The sequence below is a fragment of the Mastomys coucha genome, unplaced genomic scaffold, assembly GCF_008632895.1.
Source record: "Mastomys coucha isolate ucsf_1 unplaced genomic scaffold, UCSF_Mcou_1 pScaffold6, whole genome shotgun sequence".
NCBI classification, from domain to species: domain Eukaryota; kingdom Metazoa; phylum Chordata; class Mammalia; order Rodentia; family Muridae; genus Mastomys; species Mastomys coucha.
The window spans coordinates 117172659-117182539 of record NW_022196912.1 but is presented as its reverse complement, the minus strand read 5'-3'; the positions used below and the strand labels follow the sequence as shown (position 1 = coordinate 117182539).

General features: G+C 53.1%; 1 protein-coding gene across 4 annotated transcripts in view; it reads left to right on the top strand.

The window, feature by feature from the left end:
- Asb2 (ankyrin repeat and SOCS box containing 2) overlaps window positions 1–8272 on the top strand; it is a 46154-nt gene extending 37882 nt beyond the window's left edge. For 3 of the 4 annotated variants that reach the window (XM_031357550.1, XM_031357549.1, XM_031357553.1), the window contains 3 exons: window positions 3749–4310; window positions 5552–5705; window positions 7760–8272. In XM_031357550.1, coding sequence (XP_031213410.1) covers window positions 3749–4310; window positions 5552–5705; window positions 7760–7896 — 853 coding nt within the window. In that variant the 3' untranslated portion in view covers window positions 7897–8272. The remainder of the gene's footprint in view (window positions 1–3748; window positions 4311–5551; window positions 5706–7759) is intronic. The other variant, XM_031357552.1, reaches the window with a different exon arrangement.
- The last annotated feature ends 1609 nt before the right edge of the window (window positions 8273–9881 follow it).

The window sequence follows — 9881 nt, the reverse complement described above, 5'->3', positions numbered from 1 at the left end:
AGGCATTCAGCCACCTGCCAAAACACTCTGCCTACCCAGGGCCTAGAGGACAATGCCTGGAGCCTGAGGCCATTTCCAGATGTGCCTGCTCTTCAGCACACTGGGTGGGGTGTGTTGGGGCATGGCTGAAAGAGGAACCCAGAGTCCCCATCCCTTAGGCACATTTTCTGTCATCCATTTCCAGGGCTGTATAGCAGAACAGGTAGATTTCCAAAGACCCTGTGAACTGGACAAGAATTTGGCCAAGGACCCTTGAAGGCAGGGGTTCCTGACCTTGACTGTATAATCCTGATTCAGGCCCCACCTTAGATAATGGCACTGGCTGGCCTGGGGCGGGGTGCCAGCATTTCCACACGGTGCCTGAGTGAGTTCCAGGAACTTAGCACCTCTCTCTTGGTCACCATGACCTCTTGACTAAGGTCTCCTATAGCCTGGTGCAGCAGGGCAGGGCCTGCTGTCACTGCTCAGGACGTGGACTTCTAACTGCTTTCTAACAGCCTACTGTGTGCCGATCCAACAAAAGTTGGAGGTGTTAGCCCCGAAACCAGACTTGGCAAAAAAGATATCAAGGTTCTGCTTTGCCTTGTGGGTGCAAGACCCCCCTCGCTGGGATGTATGAAGAATACATGAGGCAAAAAGGCTCAGGTTTTTTGGGGGGAGTAACTTCTGAATTAAAGGGGTGACTGTGAAGAGCACTTTAAAGGACACCTGATACACAGTCAGTGCTTGGTGACTGAGTCACTGACATTAGTATACTTGAGTGCAATCTGATATGTGTGTGAGAGAGGTTAGTGGCACACCCAAGATGGCCCAGCATTAGGCCACTGTCACTGGGTCCAGGTGATCCTGAGATCTGATGCTTCATCATTGCCTATACTGTCCCCCAGGATCCCCTATCCCCCCATACTAATGACAGCTAGCTTGAACACCTGCCTACTCACTTGCTCCTGGGCTGGATTAAGTCAGGCAGCATGGCATGACCGTATGCTTGAGTAACTAGAGTCTTCACTGGCATCCCAGGTCAAGGGCCAGGAGAACGGGTTTTCAAGCCTGAAGGAACCTGGAGTGATGTTCCAAGTCAGAGGCTGCCAGACAGTCTGTGATGCCTTCCCAGATACTGCCCAGGGTCTCCCAGGAACCATCCCGGGCTGGGTCGGGAAGTCAGCTCATTCTAACCTAGTTCTTGGAGTCACCTCTTTACTTCTTGTCCCACAAAATGGTCTGCGAGGAAAGAGTCATCTACATAGTAGGTTGTCCACTGGGGCACTGTCCATGGTTAGAAGTGAGAGACCTAAGCCAGGTACAATGGCATATACCTGTAATGTCAGCACTCGGGAGGTAGAGGCAGGAAGACCAGAAGTTCCAGGTCATCCATGCCCCTGTATGAGTCTGAGGCCATCCTGGACTACAAGAGATTATGTCTCAAAAACAGATAAAAGAAAAAAGAATTAAAAGGAGATGTGGCACCTTGAAAAGGCCTGGCCCTGGGTACCCAGTGCCTCCACTCTGCCCTGGCATGCTGCCTGCCTTTATTCAGAGCCGGTTGCTTCTCTGCTCCACCCCTAGGTCTCTGTTTCACCCTCTATAAAATGGCAGCACTGTCCCTATGTCTGTTAGAGACAGACAGCACAGCACACTGACCTTTGATGGCTAAATCCTAGAGAAGAAGTATGCAATGACCCAATGACTCACTAAGTCACTTGACTTTATGCTTCTGGTACTTAGGGCAGAGACTGTCAAATTCCCACATTTCTGTCCCTTTCCATGGCCTGGCCAAGGAATCACTGGAGACCAGCTGGGGCCTGCAGAGATCCCAGCCCATGGGCCAGCCGCCCAGCCCACCCCTGTCCGCGTTCTTTCTCGTGCTTGAGTGTGTCACGGATGTTACCCTGCATTTGTTGGTCATGGCAGTGGTCCAGGGGCCCCAGCCCTGCCTTTGACCAGCACCTCTGAAGAGGAGGTCAAGCCCCTGGAGCCTACACAAATAGAAATTAGGAGGCAATTAGCTCCCCTGGGTGTGTGAATTTCCTTTTGAGGTTTCAGAGGCAGATCTTGGCCAAACTCGGTGTCGCTGAATGCAATAGTGCTGTCCCCGGAGACTCCAGCAGGAGGTCGCTGGCATCCCGGTTCCAGGAAGTCAGAGGCAAGAAGAATGCCAGGAATCAAGAGACATGGGAACTGGGCTGCTGGTGGCACCTGCTTCCCCTCCTCCTTCCTTGACATGGCCTCCTCCTTAGAGCTCCATAGGAGGCTGTGAGGTCACCTGTCAGCAGGGCTTGGATGGATGAGGGCCTGAAATCAACAGTGTGAGCTGAGCGCTTGTTCTGGAAGGCAGCAGGGATCCAGGGGACGAGAGCCAAGATGAGGAGTCCTGGGGTCAAGAGCTGAGAAGAGGGGCCCTGGGGTCAAACCCCTGGAGCTATTCTATGACCTCTGATTTGTCACTGGTTTTCTGAGCCACGTCTATTAAAAAGATGGACACAATGTGCTCTGGGTGTGCCATGGGGCTACAGTGAGGGCAAAATGGGCCAGGCAAGTTGACACGCTGTGAAAATTACAAAACACCATGACCCATCAGCTGTCACCCTGATTGCCACAGTAGAAGTAGGAGAGTAATTAAGAGTGTGGCCAAAGGGATCGGACCATGTGAACTCAAGTCTCGGTGTTCCCACCTCCTGGCCGTGTATCCCTGGGGAGTCATGCACCTCTCCTGGGCTTCCTCATCTGTAATGCGAATGCAATCTCAGAGTCACTCAGAGAACTATGAAGGTTAATAGGTGAAGTGCTGAGATCAGCGCCCAGTCCCACAGTCAGGAGCTGGGGCCATGGGAGCTCCAGTGGCTGGCTGAGCCCTCCATATCAAAACTGGGCAGAGGGGCCGGAGAACCCAGCTTTATACACTCAGGGGAAAAAACTGCATCTTGTAGGAGAGGAGAGAAGGAACCAAATAGGCACAGTAGATGAATGGACAAGAGGAGTGGTTGAGATATTTCCTCTGTCCTCCCCTCACCATGCCTCGAGCTTCCACCAGATGCCAGAGCAGCAAGCTAGGGAGGAGAGACAATTCAACCCCAGAGTGCCCCTTCCAGCAAGTCCCTTAACCTTTCCAAAGTCTCAGTTGTTCTCACGTGCAGAGTAGGGGCAACAGGACTTGCTTGATGGGCTCTCATAACGACAAAACCAAATGCCCAGTATTTTCTTCCCTAACAGGGCAAGGTTTGGTACCAGATTTCAGCATCCAACTCTTTCTGCTACCTCCTGCAGAGCAGAGTGGACCTTCACTGAGTGTGAGGGGCTTCCTGCCACTTCCTGCAGATTACTGAGAGCGGAAGCCTTTCTTATTAGTAGATCAGTATTTTGTCTGCATGCATGCCCATGCACGACCGGTATGCTTGGTGCTGGTGGTTGCCAGAAGAGGGGTTCAGATCCTCTGGAACCTGAGTTACAAATTCTGGCGGATGTGAGCCTCCCTAGGTGCTGGGAATCTGACTGGGTTCTCTGGAAGATCATCCGGAGCTCTTGACCCCTGAGCCATCTCTCTATCTCCAAGCATCCTTTATTTACTCTGGGGTGGGTCCATGCGAGATGCTTGGAGCCACAGCCCACCTGGTGGAGGTTTTTCAGATCTCACCGGCCAGTTCTAACCTTTTTTCCTGCTAAGCACGACAGGTCCCTGCGCGCCCTCTGCTGGCCGTGTCGTACCCGTACGCCCAGTCTCCTGACGTTGCTCATGCTCGTCCTCCCACAGAATTGTGCAGATGCTGTTGCCTGTGACCAGCCGCACGCGCGTGCGCCGTAGCGGCATCAGCCCGCTGCACCTGGCGGCCGAGCGCAACCACGACTCGGTGCTGGAGGCGCTGCTGGCCGCGCGCTTCGACGTGAACGCGCCTCTGGCTCCCGAGCGCTCGCGCCTCTACGAAGATCGCCGCAGTTCCGCGCTCTACTTCGCTGTGGTCAACAACAACGTGTACGCCACCGAGCTGTTGCTGCTGGCGGGAGCCGACCCCAACCGCGACGTCATCAGCCCCCTGCTCGTGGCCATCCGCCATGGCTGCCTGCGCACCATGCAGCTGCTGTTGGACCACGGCGCCAACATCGACGCCTACATCGCCACTCACCCCACCGCCTTCCCGGCCACCATCATGTTTGCCATGAAATGCCTGTCTTTACTCAAGTTCCTCATGGACCTCGGCTGCGATGGCGAGCCCTGCTTCTCCTGCCTGTATGGCAACGGGCCGCACCCACCCGCCCCGCGACCCGGCCGCTTCCACGACGCGCCTGTGGACGACAAGGCACCCAGCGTGGTGCAGGTGCATGGAGGGAGGGTACAGGAGGGTTTCAGGGAAGGTAAGGTTGGGTGATAACCATACATTGGAAGCAAGTTGGGAGAGTGGTTATGGCCTAGGGCATGTTGGCTGGTGGAAAATGAACCCATGGCTAGCACCTTCATCAATGGCAGACTCCATGGCTCCTGCCAATGATGTAGTCCTCATTTTGATTTGGGGCCCACGATGGGGTAAGGGATTGGCTGGAGAGGTGGGAACTCTGCAAAACTTCAGGGCCAGTCGCCCGTGTCAGATCTTCCGTGAACAGGAAGGGGACAGCAGAACAGGCTGGAGAGGTTCCTAGGACGAAGGACAACCAGGCAGGCGATGTAGGCCTGTTGTAACCCTAGTACCCGAGAGATTGAGGCAAAAGGGTTGCAAGTTTGAGGCTAGCCCAGGCTACGGAGTAAGTTAAAGGACATCTTTAACAACTGAGAACCTGTCTCAAAATTAAAAAAAACAAAAGAGCCTGAAGAGATAGCTCAGCAGTGAAGAACATGTATTGTTCTCACAAAGAACTGGTTTGGGGTTCTCAGCAACACCAAGGTTGGCTCCTAACTTCCTGTGACTACAGCTCTAAAGTAATCCCCTGCCCTTGGCCTGTGGGGGCACCCACAACTCATCACAATATGTATAGATATAATTTAAATATAAAATAAAGTATAAAAAGGACTAGGGTTTGGATCAGTCCCAGAACAGTGAACGATGCCATAGTTCATCCTCAGTTTAAAAAAAAAAAATCGCCGGGCAGTCATGGCGCATGCCTTTAATCCCAGCACTTGGGAGGCAGAGGCAGGCAGGTTTCTGAGTTCAAGGCCAGAACGGTCTACAGAGTGAGTTCTATGACAGCCAGGGCTACACAGAGAAACCCTGTCATGGAACCCCCCCCCAAAAGTCAGCATTTAAAATGTAAATGAAGCTAGTAACTAGAAACACTTTGCTGATAAAGGTCATTTTTGTGGCTAGCAACCAACATGCATGGCTTGTCTACTGCATACAAAGCAGTTGATGTTCCTAAAAATCTCCTTGGAGTGGACACCATAGGCCCAGTTTATAGACAAGGAAATCGAGGCTCAGAGAAGTGATGGGGCCAGCCCAACTTGTCTGGCATGTCAGATAGTAGATGCCAGTGCCCAGAGGGGCTCGTGCTGAGGGGAGGGGTTTTTAAGACACCTGTCCCACACCTCTCTGACCTCGCCTGAAAGAGTGGTGTGCTCCTATTCCAGTTCTGTGAGTTCCTGTCGGCCCCAGAAGTGAGCCGCTGGGCGGGACCCATCATCGATGTCCTTCTGGACTATGTCGGCAATGTGCAGCTGTGCTCCCGGCTGAAGGAGCACATCGACAGCTTTGAGGACTGGGCTGTCATCAAGGAGAAGGCAGGTAGGGCCGTGGCTGCTGCTACCAGCATATCTTCTGCCCCACAGAGACCCAGGCCTCAGGCAGTGTGACCCATATACCAGCCCAGGCTGTGCCTGGCCCTGCTCCGTGCAGTATTCTCACGATGGGTTGCTCCTTCCCCTAGGATGGTAGCCATGGGGCCTCTGAGAGATCATGTCATCTGGGCCAAAGTCGCATAGCCAGGAACAGCAGGCGGAGGAGTGGATGGTGATCTAGGGTATTTGTGGCTGAAGAGTGTTCATGAAGCACCCAGATCTCACCCAGAGGACAGCTCCTGACTCCACAGTGCCATGCAGATCTGGAGTCTGCATCCCCACCAGATTTGGCAGGTCTTCTGGAGCAGCCCAAGCCCTGGGAAGCATTTGTAGGGACACTCGCCTTGCCTGTGACGATGGCCTGTCACCCCTGAACAGAGAAAGAAGGCAGGCTCATCGCCCAGACCCTTCCAGCACTCAGACGGTGAAGTCTGGCTAGCTTGGGCTTAGCAGGCTAGACCCTAGTCGTTTGTCTGTCAGGCAGGTAACACAAAGACTGGCCTGCAGTGAGTTATTCCCATGCCACCAAGGCTGCTTCCATCCTTGTCCCTGTACAATCTCGACTCGGATGTACACAATTCTTCCTGATCCCAACTGCTCCCTTGAGCCCTAGCTACTACGCGATCTTCCCTTGGCACAGATCTGGATGAACAATTCTCAGCTGATGCCTGTGACAGTCAGTGGGCAGCAGCAGGGGGCAGTTATCATCTATGTACCACCACTCAGGCACTGCTATCGCCTTCACTAAGATCATTCATTGGCTGCTGCTACCATGGTCCCTGACCACTAGAGGGTGGAGCGGTCCACGCCCAGATATGGGCCCCACCAGTTCTGTGTTTGCTCCTGCTTTCCTTAGAAAGGGGTCATCTCTCACAACTAGACCCCCATCCCAAGGACAGAGATCTGTAGGAAGTACTTGTGAACAGATGATACACCATTCTGAAACCTACATTGATCTCTTTAAAGCCAAGGTTCTCAGGCTTCCTAATGGTGCGACCCTTTAGTACAGTTCCTCATGTTGTGGTGACCTTCCAACCATAACATTATTTTTATTGCTACTTTATAGCTTTGGTTTTGCTACTGTTATGAATCAAATGGCCCACAGGCTGAGAGCCCACTGTTTTAAAACCACCTTTCACTGGCCATCATCCTGTACTAGGTGCTCTGAAGATGACATTATTATTCTGGGGAGAAAGCAGACTAGCCAGTTCCAAGGCTCTCTGTGTCTTGTGCTACACACCAGCGCTTCCCTCCCCTCAATAAAAGACCATCCTGGAGTGAAGCTCAGGCCCCCTGCCTGAGTGGCAGGCGCACCAGGTGTTGGTCAGAAACACCAGAGTTGTGGATGTGCTATTGGGGTGCCACCTCCTCTGCTCTCCTGTGGATGTGCTATTGGGGTGTGGTCTCCTCTACTCTCCATTCTCCTTTCTCTCACTTCCTTGCCATGGCCTCTTAAACTAGGCAGGCGCTTGACATCTTCCTCACTGGGAATGCACTGGCTTCCGCCCCTCACCAGGAACATCCCTCATGGCTCCTCTCTACATCCTCCAGAAGGCACCTCTGCATCTGTGGTCCAGCATGTGCTTGTTGAATAGATGGATGGATGGATTGATGCATAAATGAATGGCAGAATAAATTGCCTGTGCCAAAATAAAGTACCCTATTACCAAATGCCCCCTTATGCCTCTGTTTACTCCACCTCCTGACTGAGCAAACACCATAGCACAAGTTATTTTAAGGGTGCCTGGGAGTAAGCAAGTAGCAGTCTACAGCCTTCAGGGAGTTCTCCAGACCTGCTGCCAGGCTCTGCTCACTTCATCTGGCTCCCCAGTGACAGCAGGGGCCTGGGAAGTAGGTGTGGCATTTACCCCGATCTCCTTGGGCTGTGCAAATCTATGCAGGTTGAAGGTGTAATTAGGCACTCTGCCAGTCCCAGTTTCGGGGACTGAGCAGCAAGCACCTCTATGATAAGTATGAGTCTCCCATTTCTCTTCTTCCTAGAACCTCCGAGACCTCTGGCTCACCTCTGCAGGCTGCGGGTTCGGAAGGCCATAGGAAAGTACCGCATAAAACTCCTGGACACACTGCCACTCCCCGGCAGGCTAATCAGATACCTGAAGTATGAGAATACCCAGTAGCCAGCCTGGAGAAGAGACGTGGCCTTCGGACTGTTTTCATGACACCCCAGGTGGCCTGCATCCAGGACCCTCAAGGGTGATCTTGCTGAGTCTCTGCTAGAGCCAAATACGTGGAGTGGATGTGGAACCTCTGCTTTCAAACTGTTCAGTGGATCAGAGCCGCTCTGCTTCTAACCATAGCCGGAGACCTTTAACCTGGAGCCAGGGAAGAGCTGGTCTGGGCAAGGCGGCCCAGGCAGGACTCCTGGCCTTAAGCTAGAGAACTTCTAGGTGTGAGTTCACCTAGGAATCCCTCACTGGACTCTGAGCTTTCAGGCTGGGAGGGGGACCCCCAGCCGGAGTACTTTGTCGATTACAATAAACATTGTATATGGAATTTCTGCCCTGTGATGCCCTGTGCTTCAGATGCTCGGGACTTGAGGTTCTCAGCTCTGCTCCTGGCAAGAATAAGGGTTAGGTGTGTGGGGGTGGGTGGTGGGTGGGTACAGGACATGCAGACTTTGTTGGGCTCTGAAATGTGTCACCTTTGTTGGGCTCTGAAAGACCCCTGAGGGTGTGTCCTTCATGGACCAGGAGAGAGGAAGTTGGTTTCTTCTACTGGTTCCATCGCCATGGAAACCAGAGCCTCATCACTAGCTGGGGGTCTATGCTCACGGGTCACATTGATACCTGGGTTGTCTTCCACTCTTCATGACGACCCTCTTCCTCACTCTTGCTATAGAAGTCAAAATAATAAGAAAAGAGCTGGAGAGGGTTAGAACAAGTACAGAATCCAGGGCTACCATGTTCCTATGAGACAAGCAAGGCAGGCGCAGGCGTCCTGTGTGCAGGTGGTGTGGGTGAGCACTGAGACCCGGCACTGTCATTATCTCTGTTCAAAGGCCTTTGGGACCCAGAAGCTGAGACCCGAATACATTTGTTTTTCATGGGAGTTCTTCAGTGTTCTCCATGCATGGCAGTGAGACTGTCTTCCAGGCCCGGTTGAGCTTCAGCACCAACAGAGCAGGCTCCCTTGCTGAAAGCCTGCACCTAGCATGGCCTAGCCTGGCCTAGCCTAGCCTAGCTTAGCCTAGCCTAGCCTAGCCTAGTCTCTTTCTCCAAAGGTCTTCAAGCAAGGGTCATTTCTGACCTTTCAGAATGTAAGCAGCTGGATGGGTAGAGGTATGATGACTCGGGCCAACTCTGGTTTTCTCTTCTAGGACTCAGTTTCTTGGTCTGTATAGTGGGCTAGATGGTGCCCGATAGCCTGGCTGCCTCTGGCATCCCTAGTTTTCGCAAGTAGATTCTAATGTGTATAAGAAAAGGAAACGACTTCTAGGCTCAGAAGGGCTAAGCAGCATCATGCCCACACCTTCAAGGTCCTGATGAGTCAGAAGGAGAGGAGAGGAAGGAACTTGCCTGAGCATGCACAACAAAGTCCCTCCAGCTTTGTGCTTGGCTGCCGTCCTCTCTCCTGGGGACACTTGCCCTCGAGGGGACAGAGGAGGCTGCTAAGCCTGGTTCAGCTCAAGGCTCCTTGCTTACATTGAACCAGGAAGCAAAGCAATCAGACAGAGGCAGGGGCTGAGCTTGGTCTATGAGCTGTTTAGGATACAGACAGGTGGATGGGCTATGACACTCCAAGGCCCCTATTCAATCTAGAGTCCTACCAGACAGCAACAACACACCCTCCCACCGAGAAACACAGGTGGTGGGCCCGGTGGCTGCCCAGGGATTCTCTAGGCAGAGGGAAGGGAGTGGAGTTCAGCTACCACACTTGGCAGCCACCATCTATCTGGCATCAGACACTCTGGCCTGGACAGCACCAAATGCCACCTTGAGCTTTCATAGATTCCCGGCTCTGTCTGCTCACAGCCCAGGTGTTGAGTCTGGCCCGTGGCCTGCCCCAGTGGGCCAGTGCTGATCAGTCAGTGCTCTGGGCTAGACTTCATTGTGTCACCAAGCTCAGGAAGGGTGCCTGCCTTAGAGATGCCACATAGTACCAC